Below are 19,690 nucleotides of genomic sequence, written 5' to 3'. Positions count from 1 at the left end.
GGGAGCATCCCCAAAAGGAGCCATTCACACACATTTGTGTCTTTCCACAATGCCAGGTTTATTAGGGAGACCGCCCAATAACCCAGTAGAGTCGCACACAGATTACACAGAGAGGGGGAGCTATAGAAACTAGCAAAGTGAGCACCCTTTTCAAAGTCCTAGCCTCTGGTGGTGTCCCCAGATGGAGAGGCGGGTGTCGGTTTTGAGCTAGGTGGCTACAGTGATGGCACACATCTGGTGAAATGGAAGTCTGGCAGGGCTCTGAGCGAGACCTGTGGTACAGCCAAGCTTAAGTGTTGGGTGATCAGAGCTCTGAGTTCTTACCCACCAGGGGTGGAGGTTCCCCTTTCATATCAGTGAGTTCTTATCCAAGTGTCCAGACTTGTGGTTTTGGCCATCCAGACCCCTCCTCAAACTTGACATACACTTGACATAATTGTCATGGCTGATAGTGACTCCATGTTGGATTGTCAAAGGTGTCCAAAAAGTCCACTCTATACAAATGGAAAATGTGAAAGTAGATAATACCTCCCTCAAACGATTGTTGTGAGAATTCAGTGAAATAAATGAAATAAGGTGTATGAAGGTGATAAATGTTAGTCTGTTCTTTTTTTCACCCGCTCCCTCCCCCTAACCTCACAACTGAGCACAGTTCTAGGCACAACAATTAGTAATCATGTGTTTCCATCGCTTCTCGGCCTTTTGGCTAAGATCATGTGTAATAATACATGGTTCCTGCCTAGAAGTAATTTAGATTAGTAGAGTAGAAAAGATAAAGCCTGTGGTTAGTTCCATAATATTGTTCCCAAAGAAGTATAAGGTCCTCTCAAATGATATGATTGGGAAGTTTTCACAGAGGATGTGATGTTTCATCTGTGGCATGAAGCTAGAGAATCTCAAAATGTAGAATGTAGGTTAGGGCATTCCAGGCTGAGGGAGCAGCACAAATAAAGGTATAGACATGGAAAAATACTAGAAATGTTCTGGGGAAAAGTGCATAGTTCATTGAGGCTAGAGTGTAAGGTTGGTAATAGAAAAGGAATGAAACACTTCTATTTACATAGGACTTAACCATGTATCGACACTATTGTCAGTATTTTACAATCATTAACTAAACTTCACAATAACATCATGACATAGTTATTATTACTGTAGCTGTTCCCATTTTAAATACTGTATAAGGAAACTAAAACGCAGAAAGCTTTAGGAACTTGCCTGGGGTCACTCAGCTAGTAAGTAGCAGATCCAGGCATTTTACCTCCAGAATCAGCTCTTTATCATGACCACTGGGATGTCTCTCAGTTGTGAAAGAAAACTCAATACTTGCTGACTAGAAATGGGAAATAAGAAAGAAGAAAGACTCAGGTGATTCTGAGTTTTTTGACCCAGGGTACCATTAATTAAAATCAGTAAGTCAAGAGAAGGAGTAAATTTTAAGTTTTGTATGGCTATATATTTTGGAACAATTTTTTTAACCACATTATTCAGCATTTCTGTTTATTAGTAACAAGAAGGAGACACACCTATCAACTTTGTCTTGTTCTCACGTGCCCTTAAATATGGTTTTAAAGGAGTATTTTTATTCATTCTACCTCTCAATGGTTAATGGATCCATGATCGACTGGTGTTTTATATTTTAGCATCTCTCTGCTGAGGAGTTGGCAAGAAGAAGAGAAGAGGAAAAATGCAAACCTATTAAATCTTCAAAAGTGCAAAGACCAACAAAAAGGTATATAAATGTGATTCTTTAACTTATCATAAATGATTAGAAAGTGCACAGAAAAATATTTGAAATAGTTGCATTGTATTGTTCACATTAAGTGAAAAAATACATGTAAAAATTTTGAAATTTTTTATTTCATTGCTTATCAATTTGGGACACCTGGAGCACAAGTTTTAAATTTGTTCAGGTTCAGTGAATGTAACCTATCTTGAAAAGGGGACTTGTTTATGACAGATGGTCATTTAACTCAGAAATTATGAATAGACAACCTCATGAAGTAACTGGTTCTCTCTTTGGCTGGTGCTGATTGTTAGCAATGCAGTTTTTGTTCATTTATAATCTAAAATTTGTAACTTGTAACATTAAGGGTCACCAGGTGAGTTCCATGTGTTGATTTTCTAGACCCCTCACTTTGTGCAGATGCCCCATTGAATGGACTATAGTTTTGTCAGTGTCCCTTTTAAAACAAGACATTCAAGCCCTGGCCAGTGTACCTAACTGGTTAGACCATAGGCCCATGCACCAAAGGGTCACGGGTTCGAATGTTAGTCAAGGTCACAAGGCCGCATACTTGGGTTCAGGTTCACTCCTCAGTCCTTGGAGTGCATGTGGGAGACAATCAATCGATGTGTCTCTCTCACATCGTCTCTCTCTCTTCTCCTCTCCCTTTCCCTCTCTCCATCTACCTCTCTCCTCTCTCCCTCCCTCCCTCCCTCCACTACTCCTCTCCTCCCTCCCTAACTTTCACTCTCTCTAAAAATCAATGGAAAAATCCACTGGTGAAAATTACTAAAAAAAAAAACACCATAAAAGACAAAGAAAACACAACATCCAAGAATGCCACTAGGTCATTTTTGAAGGAAAGAGCCCTGATACTTACCAGTTGTAATGTCCCTGGGTAAATTACTTAAAGCCTTTATAAGCCTTAGGTCCTCATTTATAAAATAACTGTAATAGCTAACACTGTTAGTTATGTTTTAAGCACTTAATGACATTAACTCACTTAATCCTCATACCAACTCTATGCAGTAGTTAATATCATTCCCATTTTATAGCTAAGGAAACTGAGAAGCACAAAGTATTTGGAGTAACTTATACTTGTTACTGATGAGGCTATGATTTAAACTCAGGCATTAAGGCTTAAGCATCCATACTCCTGACCATTACACTACAGTATATGTCAAGTTATAGTTGTGGGAATAAATTATATGAGATAAACTGTAAGAAATATAGTCATCCATAACCTAGAACTTTTCATCTAGTAATCCAGACAATCTAAATGTGAGACTTCTATTTATTATGATTATCAAGTCATTGTTCCAGTTTGTCAGGATTTTTAAATCCAGATCCACTTTTTTGTTGTTAATCCTCACCCAAGGATATTTTTCCATTGATTTTTAGAGAGAGTGGAAGGGAGGGGGAGAGACAGAGAGAGAGAATAATTGATGTGAGAGAGACACATCGATTGGTTGCCTCTCGCATGTGGCCCTGGTGCCCCGACCAGGGCCAGGATGGAGCCTGCAACCCAGGTATTTGCCCTGGACCGGAATTGAACTAGGGACCCTTCAGTCCGCTGGCCTACGCTCTACCTACTAAGCCAAACCGGCTAGGGCAGATCCACTTTTCTTATAATAGCCTCTGTAATTTTGAATCATCAACATGTCAGTATGCTTGCTTTTTCCACCATTGATCACTGATTAAAATATTTCCCTGGGATAAACATAAACTTCAGCATTATTGTTTAATCAGTTAGGTACTACAGTTAACCCATATTTCTTCATCTATGCAGAGAAGTAATGATAGCAGATCCTTCCTATCAAAAATGAAATATAGGTCTACTTATCACAACTTCTATTTTCACGAACCCATTATTATCCTTAGTAGTCACCTTTTCACTTGCTAAAGGCTCACTAATCAGCTATTTAAAAATCTTTTCTAGAATTTTTCTAATATTCAACATCTGATTCCTCTGTTTCTAAAGTCTGCTTATTTTGTGTTTTGAAATAAGACCAATAATTGCCTATTCCAAGGCTTCCAATAATTTTCACATTCTCTGCAACTCCTCAAAAAACATGGACAGTGATTTCACATCATGGTTCTTCAGTGCTCTGGGATGCATATGTGCTCTTGCTATTTTCTCATCTATCTTGACCTTTAGTTTCTTTTTATTCATGTTCATAAAGCATTTTCTAATTTGAAAATTGTTCTTTTTTCAATAAATGTTTTTTGGATACCTACAATATGTCAGGCACTGTTCTAGGCCCTTGGAATGCAGTATTCAACAAACAAGGTACAGTATGTGTTCTCCTGGAGCTAATAGTCTCAGGTAGAATAGGAACAAAATAGTTTCACTCTTTTTCAGTTGTGTTAACATGAACATATTCTTTGTTTATCTGAACGTAGAGAAACTTTTCATTCTTTTTTAAAAAAATATATTTTTATTCATTTCAGAGAGGAAGTGGGGAGAGGGAGAGAGAATAGAAACATCAGTGATGAAAGAGAACCATTGATTGGCTGCCTCCTGCATGCCCCCACTGGGGATCGAACCCACAACCCAGGCATGTGCCCTTGACCGGAATCGAACCTGGGATCCTGCAGTCCAGTGCTCTGTCCACTAAGCCAAACCGGCTAGGGCAAAACCTTTTCATTCTTAATATATTTCTCAGATCTCAATTCTTTACTGGCCAAAGCCTTTCTAACATTTCTCTTCGATTGGTTAACATATGCCTTTGTATCTGGACTTGCTTAGGTGCCCCTCTTCCCATCTTTTTTTTTTTTTTTTGCACTTTTTCATTTTAAAGTATTAGTTTATTATAGAACTTTCTGTATACATTCATTTCTTTAGCAGAACTGTTTGTCATTTATTCATTCAACAAATATTGAGTCCCTACTCTATGCTGGCCATATTATTATACGGACAGAAATGTTTTTGAGAAACTTCCATTTTTTTTTTTTTTATTAAATCTTTATTGTTCAGATTACATTTGTTCCTCTTTCCCCCCTCCCCCCCATAACTCCCCTCCTTCCAGTTCCCGCCCCACCCTCCGCCCTCACTCCCCACCCACTGTCCTCATCCATAGGTGCACGATTTTTGTCCAGTCTCTTCCCGCATCTCCCATTCCCCTTTCCCCCCCAAGAATAGTCAGTCCATTCCCTTTCTATGTCCCTGATTCATTATAATCACCAGTTCATTCTGTACATCAGATTATTTATTCACTTGATTCTTAGATTCACTTGTTGATAGATGCATGTTTGTTGTTCACAATTTGTATCTTTACCTTTTTCTTCTTCCTCTTCTTAAAGGATACCGTTCAGCATTTCGTATAATACTGGTTTAGTGGTGATGAACTCCTTTAGCTTTTCCTTATCTGTGAAGCTCTTTATCTGACCTTCAATTCTGAATGATAGCTTTGCTGGATAAAGTAATCTTGGTTGTAGGTTCTTGGTATTCATCACTTTGAATATTTCTTGCCATTCCCTTCTGGCCTGCAAAGGAGAAACTTCCATCTTTGTTGACATTTCTTTCAGGTCTCATGTCAGGAAATTGGTTAAATCTTCATTGAACTTTTTGAAATCTGCTTTCAGTCTAGGATACATATCTGACCATTTTTAATGTTCTCTTCTCTTCTTTGGATATTTAAAGAAATTAGGATAACAGAATTACTTTCTCCTATAAGTCCTGTCATTCCCTCTCCCTCCCTCCGCCCCCCGCCTTTTTAAAAATCAAGTCCAAAAGAGCAGTGCTGCTTTCAGAAGGGTTGTATGGAACATTTTAAGAAAATTTCCTTGTTTAATATTTTTCTCTCTTAGACAGTAGGTTTTAATTTATGATACACATTTTCAAATTTGTAAATGTTATTTTCCTAATCTTGTTGAGATTATATTAGAAATAAATGTTTTTCTTCTTTTTCAGCTCATTTGATCCCTTCCAACTGATACCTTGTAATTTTTTCAGTGAAGAAAAGCAGGTACTACTTATGCATCACTGAATGACCATACATAATGCCCTCCCGTCAGACATGAAATACTTCTTCAGTGTGTGCAAGGCATATATATGTATAAAAATAATAGTGGGCAAGGCCGGGTATATTAAAGGTTAGATGAGTACTACAGATGGAAAATGAGAGGGTTTTAAATGGTAAATTGTTTTTGAAGTTTGGTTCTCACTGAGCTTTGATTGGTAGTGAGACCTTGGTATGATAGGTGATAGGTAAAGGAAAAGAGGGTGGACATTCCAGTGAGAGAGAACAGATCTCTATTTTTATGCTTCCCCATTTTTGTTGTGTGTTTTTTGTATTTCAGGAGCCATTTCAGGTGAAAGTGGCTTCAGAAGCACTTTTAATAATGGATTTGGTAAGGATAATCTATTGTGTTTACTTAGTTATTCTGATTTGTATTCTTGTGTATTTTTATTGCAGGCATAAGAGAGAGTATGGAAGACCTGTATTTTGGATCTTAACTATCCTCTTTTACAAGGAATCTAAAACTAAGTCTTTTCTTTTGGAGAAAAGCCAAACAATTGCATGTTTCCATATTTTAGAGAAAATAAATTAATGTGAGTTTTTGCAGACTGTTTATCATCATTAACCCTGTTTTCATTTCCTAGTGTCCTTTGCTGCCTTCTAGATAACTACAACAAAACAATACTCAGATTTTGGAGTTGCTTTGTACTAAACTACTGAGACTCCATAGTTGTGTGTTTGTTTATGGTCTTTTCCTGTAGGATGTTCCAGAGTAACTTTTTACTTTGTATCCTTATATCTTTCCTAAATAGGGAGAGCAAATGGTATCTTTATTTTGTAAGTGAAAAAGTAACATCATGGAGTGTTTGAATGCTTGGTTCAAAGCTTTGCAGACTGCAGTGCAGATAGGTCTGAAATCTAAGTCTCTGTGCTCTGAGCCCAGCATCTAGTTCCTCTAGCATACTACTTTATATTAGAAATGCATAAGTGAGTTTTATTCTGACATTTTTGTCTGGTGATTTGTTTGGGCTAAGTCTGTCTTGTATTTCTTTCAGCATGCTCATGTGTCTATGGCAGAAGTGATTGGTCTCTTAGGAGGAAGATACTCAGAAATTGATAAGATAGTCGAAGTAAGTTCTCAATTTTAAAGACTTTAAAAGATTTTGTCCTACTGCCATACCAAATATTTTTATAGATTTCAGTGACTTCACATATGATGTGAATGAGAACATACAAATGTAGAAAGTTATGTATTCCCAAAAGTGACTTAACATTCCATCTATTGAGTCCCTGTTTATGTTCCTTTACCACTGAGAAAGAGGGAACACTCTGCCAGGCCTTAGTTCCTCATTGCCTTCACCAATAAAAAGGTATAATCCCTACGAGGCCAGGAAGCATGTGGAACCTTATAGTTGAAACTTGGTGTGCATCATTCTGTTGAAATTATTATCATAAATAATAGGGGTCACTGAAAGAGTATATTGGTACAGGTATTACATGGGCTGACCTGAAAATTAACAATTATTATGACCTTGTTTAATAGAAAGTGGATTCTGAGGTCCTAGCATACAATCACATTTTTGGAGTATAATTCATTTGCAAGTTAAAGGCTGCCTATGATTGTAATCAAGTAAAAGGCTTGGCTTTAAAATGTTTCTGTGTCTATGTGAAAGAAGTAAAACATTTAAGTAGTAGAATTAACAGAATTTCAGTGTAATCATACAAGTTTTAATCCTTTTTAGGTCTGTGCAGCAGAACCATGTAACAGTCTGAGTACAGGACTGCAGTGTGAGATGGACCCTGTCTCACAAACACAGGCCTCGGAAGCCTTGGCTGTCAGAGGCTACAGTGTTATTGGCTGGTACCATTCTCATCCTGCCTTTGATCCCAACCCTTCCCTACGAGATATTGATACCCAAGCCAAATACCAGGTGTGTTATGGGTCTTATGTGTATGCATTCTGTAAATGATTGCAGATTCTCCCCGTCATTGCTTTCTAGTACATAAATGTACTTTTAAGGTTCCTAGCGAAGTATTGCGTTTCTGATGTATTTTACATCTGGAGTATTTAAATAACTTGCATTTTTTTCTGATTACAAGAGTAATACATGTTTATTTAAATTTTGGAAAATGAGCTATTTTGTTTAATACAGACAAGCCATCAAAGTAACAGTGATAATTATTCCCAGAGCCTTAAAATTTTTTTTTTCTTAGAGCAGTGTACTAGTCAACTAACTTTGATCCAATTAACTAAATTTGATTTAATTGGATCAACTTCTGGCTAATCACGTGCCCCCGCCCCCCTGATCAAGTGCCCTCTTCCGGCTCATCATGTGGCCCCACCCCCTTGAGACCTTGGATAGTCTCTGTTTCTGGGGTGCCATCTCCCTGGTTGGCTGTCTGGCCCTGCTCTCCCACCTGTCAACAGTGCCTTTGCCAAAGTACTTCCAGAAAATCGTTTGTGTGTACTGTCTTTTTTTTCTTTCTGCTGGGACTGTGACAACTGGTATTGAAAAGGAGAGAGGAGAGCAGTGGCCCGTCTAGGGTCCATGCAAGAGGTCCAGAGCGGCCTGTGCAGTCCCTGGAAGGCTGCGGGAGGGAAGGGTGGTGAGGCAGGGGTGCTGACTAGTGAGTAGGAAGCCCTCAGGGCAAGTGGGGCACACACACAATCACCCCACACTCCTCTGAGAGGAGCAGCTGTGGCCCATTGTACAGGTGAGGCTACTGCAGCCCAGAGAGGGTGAGTGACTTCCTCGAGGGCAGCCGGCAGTAAAAGGGCAGAGCTAAAATTGGAACCCTCCGGTAGCCCACATCCTATGTCTCCTTTACCTATGACCTCTGGGTAAGCGGCCCCTCACCCTGTGGCCATTTGCTCTGATGGGCTTCCCCCTTTCCCCCATCCCCTCTACTCTACCCCCAGGGGACAGAGGTCCTGTCATTGCACCTGTGCCTCTGGGCAGCTGCTCTCTTTGACCCTGAGTCACTCCCAGCTGGTAACCTTGGTGGAGTCTGGCTGCACGGGGGTGAGGGTCTTATGTGGAGAACGCCCCACCTTCCCTCACCTTCTGTGGCTTAGATTACAAAGTACCTTTATTTTTCCTTTGGCTTCTGCCACCTGCCTCCACTGGCAGATTTTGTTTTACTAGTACATCGAAAAGAAATGGATTCAGGGTCTCCAAACCGGCTGACTTCCTGCATTTGCTCAGTGAGACGTGGCTCTGCCCCCAGAGCCTTTAAAAATTGATGGGAACAATTAGGACAGGGACTGGGAATAATTGAAATAATCAGAAACATATATTTTGCATCTCTGAGAAATACAAAGTTTTATTTTATTCTGCAATTTTATGCTTTTGCTGTAGGCAGCTGTTTGTAAATTATTACCATATTGAGAAAGAATATAGCTGATGGGTTGTGAATATAATTAGTAAATATATTCACGGCAAATAAAGTTTTTTTTTAAGGTTGGGCTGAACACATTTGGCCTGAAAACTTTAGTGTGGTATGACTATAGAAGACATTTCATTTAGTTGCTCTTTGGATCTGAATTTTTAACACACCTTTTTGTTTAAAATGTTGGTATGGATAAATACTGACTTTTAAATTTATGTAGTTCAAACTAATTGTACTTTACCTTTCATTGTAGAGTTACTTCTCCAGAGGTGGTGCCAAGTTCATTGGAATGATTGTTAGTCCCTATAATCGAAACAATCCTTTACCATATTCCCAGATTACCTGTCTGGTTATAAGTGATGAAATTAGCCCTGATGGCTCTTATCGTAAGTTTTCAACAAAAACAACTTCACCCTATTTCTATCTTTACTTCTTAGAATTCTACAAATCAAAGAATTTACAATTATGTGAATCTAGGTGCCTTGCACCTGGGAAATGACCCCCACTCTGTCGATTTTTGTAGAATGAATAGTATTGACATTAACTTCATTCAAAATGCACATAGAACATATATACATCATTCTTTAGCCAGTATAATTGTACAAAACGTTAAAAAGGAAGAATCACAGTTAATTTGTTCTCAATTTAGATAACTTATTAATCTCACAATCTGGATTTTGGGAGTGAACCTCTACTCTGATGCTGCTCAATACAGTAGCTACTGGCCACATAGAGCTATTTAAATTAATTAGAATTAAATGACCCAAAACTGGACAAAATAGTGAGCCCCAAATTAACCAAACTTACTAACTTGGAAGAATTTCCAGGCATGGCACAAGGAGGAGAAACCCACCCAGAGCTAGGCTGACTCTGAGTTGAGGTGATGGAGGTGAGACCAAGGCAGCTAAATTTACAGGACAGAGGGACAGAGATCAGAAGATCACATAGATTGTAGAAGGTACAAATTTAGTACTTACCAAGAAATGGACCAGCATAAGCATGTGAAGAAACTACAGCAGATGGGAGAGAGAATCACTTGAAAGGATTAGAGGGAACAGTGCTGGATGTTCACATAAGACAGTGCACAAGCATTCAACATTAGTGGAAAGTTCTGTTGGACAGAACTGCTTCTTAAATGGCTTGGCCATTCAACATTAGTGGAAAGTTCTGTTGGACAGAACTGCTTCTTAAATGGCTTGGCCATTATTAACACTGCTTATTAGGTTTCTAGAAGCCATGGGATACCTTATATTTTGGTACTTTTACTGGCTCTTTCTCCCTTCTTCCTTCTTTCCCCCTCTCTCTGTCTATGGTACTTTTACTGGCTCTTTCTCCCTTCTTCCTTCTTTCCCCCTCTCTCTGTCTATCTCTATTTCTTTCTCTCTCTCTCTCTCTCTCCCTCTCCCTCTCCCTCTCCCTCTCCCTCTCTCTCATATATCCAAATTCTATTTTTAAATGTCTCTACTGGTTAAGCATTTTCTGTACTTCTAATAAGCAGGATATATACTTAGTGATTAGTTTTCTTCTGGTTTTTAGTGGATTCAAAAGGAATTTTTTTGCTGGTTTTAGTGCCTTTTTTAACTTACAAAAATATTCTTAATACTAAATAGAGCTGTATATAGTGTGTGTGTGTGTGTGTGTGCCTACTTATCATTTTCCATCAGCACAGACTGAAAATGCATTTATTTATCTCTCTTTATACTCATTTTTTACTTTCATTAGGAGTAGGAGCTTTTCACTTGGATTCAGATCCCAGCTCTGGCATTTGTGGTTATTTTACTTTGGTTAGATTACTTTACCTCTTTCATTCTTCTTTGCCACATCCATAAAGTGAGAAAAAATTATTACCTTGCTTATAGGGAGTTGTAAAAGTTGTCAATAATGTGTGTAAAGTGCTTAGCAAATACTAGGGTCTTCAATAGATAGTTATAATTATAGCCATTGCCTGCGCTTAGTAGGGAATCAATGCATATCAAGTGAATGATGATCACCAAAGGGAGTTTGCTTAAAGGAGTCACTCTTCTTAAATTTTTGGAGGTGAGAAATGTAATGGAGGAGAATTGAGGAATGAAAAAAAGATAATTATCATCAAGTCCGCTGTTCCCTCCTTCCATACACATGGAAAAAAAATGGGGGAAGTATAGTCATATTTTTTTTTCTTATGCCTTCTGATTTGCTGGCTTTTATTTACTTGAAGAGCCTTATGATGTCAAAAACCCAGTTGAGAGGCAGTATAAATGGAAGGGTTAAGAACATAAGCTCGAGATAGAATGCCTGGGCTCAAGTTCTGGCTCTACCTCTTACTGGTTATATATGTCCATGAACATGTTATTTAATCTCTCTGTGGCTCAGTGTTCTCATTAAAAAAAAAAAAAAAAAAAGAGCCAGGCTGGTGTTTCTCAGTAGTTAACTGTCCACCTGTGAGCCAGTAGGTCATGGTTCGATTCCTGGTCTGGGCACATGCCCAGGTTGCAGGCTTGATCCCCAGTGTGGGGTGGGCAGGAGGCAGCCAATCAGTGATTTTTTTTCTCATCATTGATGTTTCTGTCTCTCTCTCTCCCTCTCCCTTCCTCTCTGAAATCAATAAAAATATATTTAAAAAAACACACACACACACACAAAGAAATCAGGCAAACATGGTAAGTTTTAAAATCCAATTTCTTCCACTTTACTAGTCTGAACAGGTTGTTTAACCTTTGTCAGCCTCAGTTTTCTTATCTGTTAAATAGGAATAATGGTACCTACCTTATAACATTGTTGTAAACCTTAATATAACCTGTATTTAAAAAATCACTAGAATGGTATATGTCTTGGTTTGCTTAGATTAGGCTCAGTTTAAGACTATTGTCATTCTGGCTCAATTCTTAGTAATGCCCCCTTTCACTCAAAAAGTCTCTTGTTTTAAGTAATAAATTATGTGATCATTTTACCTCTCACAATTCCTTGCATAGAATTGTCATGCAAATAGCACTTTTCTTTATTATTATTATTAATTGCTTGGCATTAATATGCTTGGTGAACTAAGTTCAGCAAGGCAGTAAATATTTAATGGCGGCTCACTATGTTGAAGTGCTGTTCAGCTGGTCTGCAAAGCTATGGTTGTGAAAACAGTGAAGGGATTTTAAGTAATTAAAAGGAGATTGGAAGAAGTCCAATGCGCTATCAGAAAAGATAAAATAAAGTATAAATATATAAATAGGGAAAAGGAAATTGAAGATTTAAGAAATAGTTGATTAAAATGTGCTTCTTTCTGCTTTTCTAGGTGTACCTTATAAATTCGAAGTACAGCAGATGTTAGAAGAACCTCAGTGGGGATTAGTGTTTGAAAAGACAAGATGGATAATAGAAAAATACAGGCTCTCCCATAGGTATGTGCTGTGATTTGAGATGGTTGCATATCTGCAGCATTTCTCATTAAATTATGTTTTAGAGAAAACCCAAATTAAATGTAAAATTGTGATGTATGGCATCAGGGATAGTTTATTGCAGAACTGATTAGTTTATAGTACTTGTTTCATCACTCTGTTTTCCTGTTTTTTACAACAGCAGTGTCCCTATGGATAAAATTTTTCGCCGGGATTCTGACCTGACTTGTTTGCAGAAAGTAAGCTGCCTTCATTTTAATTGGCTCCTTTGTTTGAGGATTCTAAAGCTATTTATCTCAATGTGTTTTCCCATGATGCCTAATGCTTTGTGGATACATTTTCTGTTTCTTTTATTGCTTTTTTTCTTTTTAAAATTAATTTCTAGGAGATAATTAGTAATACATTTTGTTGTCCACACTTGCATATAGAAATAATACTATTTTAGAATAAATTTGTCAGTGTTAGTTGATAAATTTCTTAGCATATTATTGTACATAATAGAGAACATTTTTCTCATTTTATTAAATTCAAAAGCACCATGTTTCCATTTAGCTTTAACAATTGATCATTTTGAAGAATGGTATTATAAATCTAACAATTAAATTTAAATGGTCATCTTACTTAACTTCCTGGTAGGATATAAGAGTCCTGAATTCTTTTATTTCACTTCTAAGTTTGTTTATGAGTGTAATGGATTAAGACCAGTAGAGTGGCAACATTTCTCTCTATCTCTTTTTTTTGGTAGCAGTTTGGAAATAGAAAATGTAAACCTGCTGTTTCTTTTATATTTTTACCCCCTTCTATTATAACCACTTTATCTGTGCTTTGTTGTAAGATTAATATGCACCTTTCCCAGGAAATAGACTGCAGCATCCTAATTTTGAAATGGTAGAGTCCTGTGTTTGTATTTACATAGATTTTTTTTATCTTATCTGAGTTTTTAAAAAAATTTATTTTTATTGATTTCAGAGAGAGGGAGAAAGAGAGAGAGAAACATTGATCCATTGGCTGCCTCCCGGGCATGTGCCCAGACTGGGAATCAAGCCAGCAGCCTCCTGCTGCATGGGGCAGCGCTCAACCAACTGAGCCACATGGGCCAGGCTGGATATTTTGTTTTGTAATGTAGCTACTAAGAAAAGGAGCACAGGCCCTGGCTGGGTGGCTCTCAGTTGGTTGTAGCATCATCCTGTGCACAAGAGGTTGCAGGTTCTGTTCCTGGTCAGGGCATATACCTAGGTTGCGGGTTCAGTCCCCTCTTGGAGCACATGTCGGAGGCAGCTGGTTGATGTTTCTCTCTTAAATCTATGTTTTTCTCTCTCTCTCTACCTCTCTTTAAATAACAATAAAAACATATCCTCAGATGAGGATTAAAAAAAAAAAGGAGCACAGTCACAAATTTGTCCAAAGTAGAAAGCATCACATATGCACATACAATATCAAGTGTGTTTCCTTATATAAATAATAAAGGAACTAACCTAAGCAGTCAACAGTGGCTTCCTATACTCCTGCTGCACGGTTACTGTGCACAGTTTATCGTCAGCCATATGTAAGAAGAATGTTTCTCATTTGAGCATTAGAAAATGTGAGATTTATCATTAAATAAGGATAATAATATAAACCTTATATTTTTCGTGTGTTTAAATGTAAAACTTTTCTTTTCAACTAGCTTTTGGAGTGTCTGAGGAAAACTCTGAGCAAAGTGACAAATCGCTTCATCGCTGAAGAATTCTTGACTCAAATAGAAAATTTATTCCTTTCCAGTTATAAAAGCATGCAGGAGAATGGAGTGGGTGAAGACAACTGTACTGCAGGTCCAAAGGAATTGTTAATGTAGTGATTTTAAAGTAAGACATTTTAATCTTGACGCAATAGGTCCCACTGCCATTTACAACCTTGAATGATTGTAATTTAGTTAACAGTGACACAGCTTTGATACTTTTCTCTAGTTCACAAAATCGGAACTTTGCCACATAAATCATGTGACAGAAAGAGATAGGGACTTGTTTTTATGTAGTGAGTACCAGAGTTTGTGTAAATGGGTTTGCCATATTGCTCCTGTCCTGTGAGCAGTGGCCCGCAAGCAGAGCAGCAGACTGAAGGGCTGTCTGCTTTACTGTTGTATTCAGGTTGATAAGCAGAATGTGTCTCTAATTTTTATTTCTCCCTGAACTAGTCATTCCATTTTTGGGATCTCATGTCTCATTAGGAGCACTTCCATCCTTTCCATGTGTTTTGGTGAGATTTGTTTATGGTTGCAAATGAGATATGGATGGGTGGTCCCAGAGGTAATTAACGTGGTTGAAAATTACTGATTCAATAAATCTAACAACATGCTATGTGAGGCCGGGGGGGGGGGGGGGGGGGCGGCTAAGGAAAAAATCTTAAAAATAGGGAAGAGGCCCAAAGGAGAGAATCAAATTATCAGTTTTTTAATTATAGATATTTGCTTCCATTTTTTTATAACCACAATACTAAAGAATAAGCCATTTCCTCAGCTCTCTGAAACATTTTGTATGGATTTCAGATATATAAAATAATTAGCTTCAATTATAGGTCCACACATTAGTGTGTATGTGATAAAACCTCATTTAACTGCAACACAGATAATCATAACCCTCAAACTAGATTCTTTTTCTACTACCTGCTGTCAGTAGAAAGAGGCAAATTACAATAAAGCTTAAATAAATCAGAGATTTACTTTTAAAAACAAAAAAGCCTTCTAGGACATATTACATATGCAACCCAATTTCATATACTTTTTGAATGTAGACCAGAAGTCAGCAAACTTTTTATGTAAAGGAACTGTTAGTTAATAACTTAGGCTTTGCTGGACACATACTGTCTCTATCAGACATTCTTTATATTTTTTTACAACCCTTTAAAAATGTAAAGCCATTCTTAGCTCATAAGCCTCACAAAAAAACACTGCTGGTCATTACCTTCCAACCCCTGCTCTAGAGAATTGCAGATAATTAGGATTTCTTTTTAGATGCATGAGCTTAAGACACTGAAAGATCTTGCATCATTTTCAAACAAATAAAACTCAAAATTGTGATTTACATTTAAGTACATTTTTTTAAAAAAACCTAACAATCATGCTGCCTGATTTATCCTAATTGTAGTTTATTTCTATTAACCATCAAATTTATATTCATTCTTCAACATTCTTATTAATAACAGATTTATTATGTCTAATCTGGGTATGATCCTGTATTTTTACCTTTTTGGTTATAATCAGTAGCCAAGGAAGAATAAGGCAGTACTGGAAGGAGCAGTGAGCCAGTTTTAGATGACCTGGGTCTTGATTCAACTTTGTAATTTTAGAGGATAAGCTTACTAACTTCTTTAGGCCTAAATTCCTGTACATCTGAGGTCTGAGTTATCTTCCTGACATCCCTCCAGGTCTGAAATCATACACTTCATTCTAATTGTTGGACTACTCACCTGGGACTTGATATTTTGAGATGGTATAGTTCCAAAATTAGCAAATGTTTTTAAAGAAAACTGGTAGTATTTTCTATTTCTCTATATGCATTTAGAATAAACAATGAAACATAACATAAAAAGCAATTACTTTGGGGACTGGGGGTGTAAGCTCTAGACCAAAAATCAGGAAACTTAAGAGTTCTTACCCTAATTCTTTTATCAGCTTTGCTGTGTGACCGTGATAAAATCACATAACCTGTCTGGACCTCAGGTTCTTCATCTAGAATTCAAGGGTCTGAATTTTATGATTTTAGTATTTCTTTCCAAGTGCAGAAAAATCTGTGATTCTGTGAAGGGTAGTAATTCATTTCTTTGTACTCTTCCTTTTGACATATTTTCCTCATTGTACATTAGAAAAATGGTATTAGTTAGCCTTTGTGATCGACAGTCCCCAAATTTATATTGATAAATTTGGGTGATAGAAAATTGTGGAAATTGTTAGAAGCTCTGTTCTCCAATCTGGGTCCTCTGCATGCCAGTGGTTAACTATATTTACTAAGCCATACTGTGAGGAATGCAAAGGTGGTAATCCTCAGCATTTAGAGCTTTGAGAGCACAATTTTTTAACTTAAATATTTTTAAAAAACAAAAGAAAATATTCTATCTAGAAAACCACATCCTTCCCCATTTTTTTTTTTTTTTGGATAGTGTACTTTTAGAACTTTAAAAGCAGTGATATTTCCTCTCCTCCTCCCTCATTCCTTTTCTTGCATATTCTTAAAACGTTTTTGTAGCTGGAGGTACCCACATTTCTGTCACTGCCAACCTTGGGCTGTGAGGGTAGTTGAAGCAGGCAGGTCCTTGGAGAAACAGAAGAAATTTAGAACTGAATGGCAGTGTAGTACAGGAAGCTCAGGAGGCAGGGTCTTAAAGGGAAATCTGTCTCTCATAATGTGTACAGTATTGGAGAGAGGACTTGAAAACATCCAAGTCTCTTCAAATGAACTTAATTTTTTTCTTCTAGCTTGGCTATAGAAATTGACACTAGTACTTCACCAGTGTTAGATTTACCTCTCTTGAAAAATCTAATCCCAAAGTAATGTTAAAAAAAAAAATCAGTGGAATAAGATCAGACTCTCCTTCCCTCTCCATTACTCTAGTATTGGTCCATTGGCCCTATATTCAGAGCTACCTTATGACTATCACAGGGCCTAAGACACTTTTGTCTTCTTGGACCTCTTCCATTAAAAATCCTATATAATAAAAGCCTAATATGCTAAGTGTCTGGTCATCCAGTGGTCCGTTCAGCCAGTCAAAGCGTATTATGCTAATGATATGCTAAGGCTGCTCAACCACTCACTATGATGTACACTGACCACCAGGGGGCAGACGCTCTGACCGGTAGGTTAGCTTGCTGCTGGGGTCCGGCCTATTGGGACTGAGCGAGACTGGCTGGACATGCCCTGGAGCCCTCCCACGGTCCCTCCCTGGCTGGCTAACCTCCTGCGTCCCTCCCCGGCCCCAGTCATGCACCAGTGGGGTCCCTTGGCCTGGCCTGCACCCTCTCATAATCCAGGACCCCTTGTGGGATATCGGAGAGTCAGTTTCGGCCTGATCCCACAGGCCAGGCCAAGGGACCCCACGGGTGCACGAATTCGTGCACCTGGTCTCTAGTACATTATAATTGCATTTGCATAAAATGAATTTATAATCTGTAGTTTTGAAACTCATCCACACATCCTACCAACTTCTCCCTTCATTTCCCTCAAGCCCTTTCTTCATCCTCACTCTACTTCTGACCTGTCAGCATTTAGGTACGAGGTCATTCATTCTATCATTTGTTGAAAGCAGGACCTGAAAAATAGAGATGAACAGACACATTCATATTTCCCAGAAGTTGATTAATGCTGCCCCAGCCTTCTCTCTCTAACTTGCCTCCCCCACAGGAGTGGTGGGGTTTGTGACGTGCAGCCTGCAAGCAGGGTCAGAGGACCTCTGCAGCTCTCTGGGTAGCAGAGGAAACTAGGGCCTCAACATGCCAATCTGAGCAGGTCTTCTGTTCTTCAGTTTACCTGCTTCCTGTTTCATGCTGGGTCCTAACAAGGTGAGCTAGAGGAACTGAGGAACTGATCTAGTCTGGGTGTCCTAGGATTGATGCTTTGTCCTGTACCTAAATAAGAGCCATATGACATTTGAATACCTGAAAGGTAGCTCCCTGTGCTCAAGTCATCAGCAGATATCCACTTGATGTTTTTCTCAGTAAAAATGAAGTCAGGATACCCACATTTTGTGGGTGTGGTTTTTTTTTACACTTTTTTTAAATAGCTAGAGCTTAAATCTAGAATCACACATATCATGGCAGTTAGGAAAACTTCACTTATGCACAAAGGAAAAAGCACATTTTTATCAGCATCTGCTCCATCAGTGTTCATACGCATGTAACACATTTGATCTGCATCTCCAGTTCTCCAGTAGTTTAATAACTTTCTTGTAAATTAATACCAGATTTTGCAATATTTCCAAAAAATCACTATGGAGAATAATGTAATATATTTAATTCCTGACCTTTCCTTGAGTGGTTTTATGTGTGCTGTTTCCCCAAACTGTTTATTCTGGGTGTTTTTTTATTTTTGTTTTCATTTAACCTGTAATTTGTGCTTTCTGCTGTTTTCCAAGGTTTTTTTTAAATATGTTTTTATTGATTTTAGAGAGGGAGGGAAAAGGAGAGAGATAGAAACATTGGTTAGAGAGAAACATCAACCAGCTGTCTCCTGCACGCCTCCTAATGGGGATCAAGCCTGCAACCCAGGCATGTGTCCTGACAGGCAATCAGACCAGTGAGCTCTCGGTGCACGGGTCCACACTCAACCACGGAGCCACTCTGGCCAGGCATCCGATCTTTTAAGTCATCTTAAATCCTTTCTGGAACAAGACAGAGAACACATATGGTCTCCCCCTAATTAATTAACTTATGACATCTTGTTTTTATTTTCTTTGAATATTACTTAGGAACTTATTCATAAGGACTTTAATTTTAGGGGAAAATGCCTGATTTGCTATCTTTGAAAATTCCTAAAGTAGTCTCTTAGGAATTAAGAAGGATGTTAAATATGATTTCATAGTTTATGTTCCTCTTTCATAGGGTACAAAAGAATATTTGTTTCAACCTATGAATGGTAAAGTAGTATGTAGATTCTAGCATGATTTAAGTAGATTAGTCATATATCTTTAAATCTGTGGATTTGACATGTAAATTGTGTATTATGTATAAGTTTACTATGATTATTGATAAGACTATTGCTGTTTTCCCAAAATATTATCAGTGTTTATGGATTTCTTTTAGTAGTTTGAATCTTGGAATGTTCTGTAACAAAATACAACTTAAGCTATTTTGTACGTTTAAATATGATGCCATGTTGACTATATATTAAAGAATATTGCAAATATGAATAGTTATATGGTTATGAAAACTTTTTCACAAAATGATTGAACTCTCCTCCTAATACTTAACTGTGACATATTATAAAATATCTGACTTTAAAAAGTGGGATTTTATCTTGTAAAAATTAAAGAGAAACATTCTGAAGATTCTATATAAGTAGTTTTGAAAATAAAGTGGTGAATCATTTTGTCTTTTTCTGAATTGTTAGCAGCATACACATTGAATGGCAAAAAAATGTCCCATTAATTCAGTATACATTGGCTAAGCATCTATTATGTTGAGGATTGTAGGGGGCACAAAGATGAATAAATCTTAGTTTCTTCTCATGAGAAGCTTATTACCTAATGAGTTAGAAACACTTAAAACCTGACATAGATAGCTA

At 37.7% G+C, this 19,690-nt stretch overlaps 1 protein-coding gene across 4 annotated transcripts in view; it reads left to right on the top strand.

Annotated features, from left to right (window-relative positions):
• The window catches only part of MYSM1 (Myb like, SWIRM and MPN domains 1), a 44,488-nt gene extending 29,695 nt beyond the window's left edge, over positions 1-14,793 (top strand). For 2 of the 4 annotated variants that reach the window (XM_006096108.3, XM_023759967.1), the window contains 9 exons: positions 1,641-1,729; positions 5,637-5,691; positions 6,026-6,076; positions 6,741-6,815; positions 7,428-7,616; positions 9,329-9,461; positions 12,338-12,443; positions 12,622-12,679; positions 14,107-14,793. In XM_006096108.3, the coding sequence (XP_006096170.1) occupies positions 1,641-1,729; positions 5,637-5,691; positions 6,026-6,076; positions 6,741-6,815; positions 7,428-7,616; positions 9,329-9,461; positions 12,338-12,443; positions 12,622-12,679; positions 14,107-14,274 (924 nt within the window). In that variant the 3' untranslated portion in view covers positions 14,275-14,793. The remainder of the gene's footprint in view (positions 1-1,640; positions 1,730-5,636; positions 5,692-6,025; positions 6,077-6,740; positions 6,816-7,427; positions 7,617-9,328; positions 9,462-12,337; positions 12,444-12,621; positions 12,680-14,106) is intronic. The other 2 variants (XM_023759965.1, XM_023759966.1) reach the window with 2 other exon arrangements.
• Positions 14,794-19,690: the final 4,897 nt, after the last annotated feature.

This window comes from Myotis lucifugus, unplaced genomic scaffold (assembly GCF_000147115.1).
Source record: "Myotis lucifugus unplaced genomic scaffold, Myoluc2.0 scaffold_168, whole genome shotgun sequence".
Lineage (NCBI taxonomy): Eukaryota > Metazoa > Chordata > Mammalia > Chiroptera > Vespertilionidae > Myotis > Myotis lucifugus.
The sequence above is the reverse complement of the archived record's forward strand: the minus strand, read 5'-3'. Positions and strand labels throughout refer to the sequence as shown.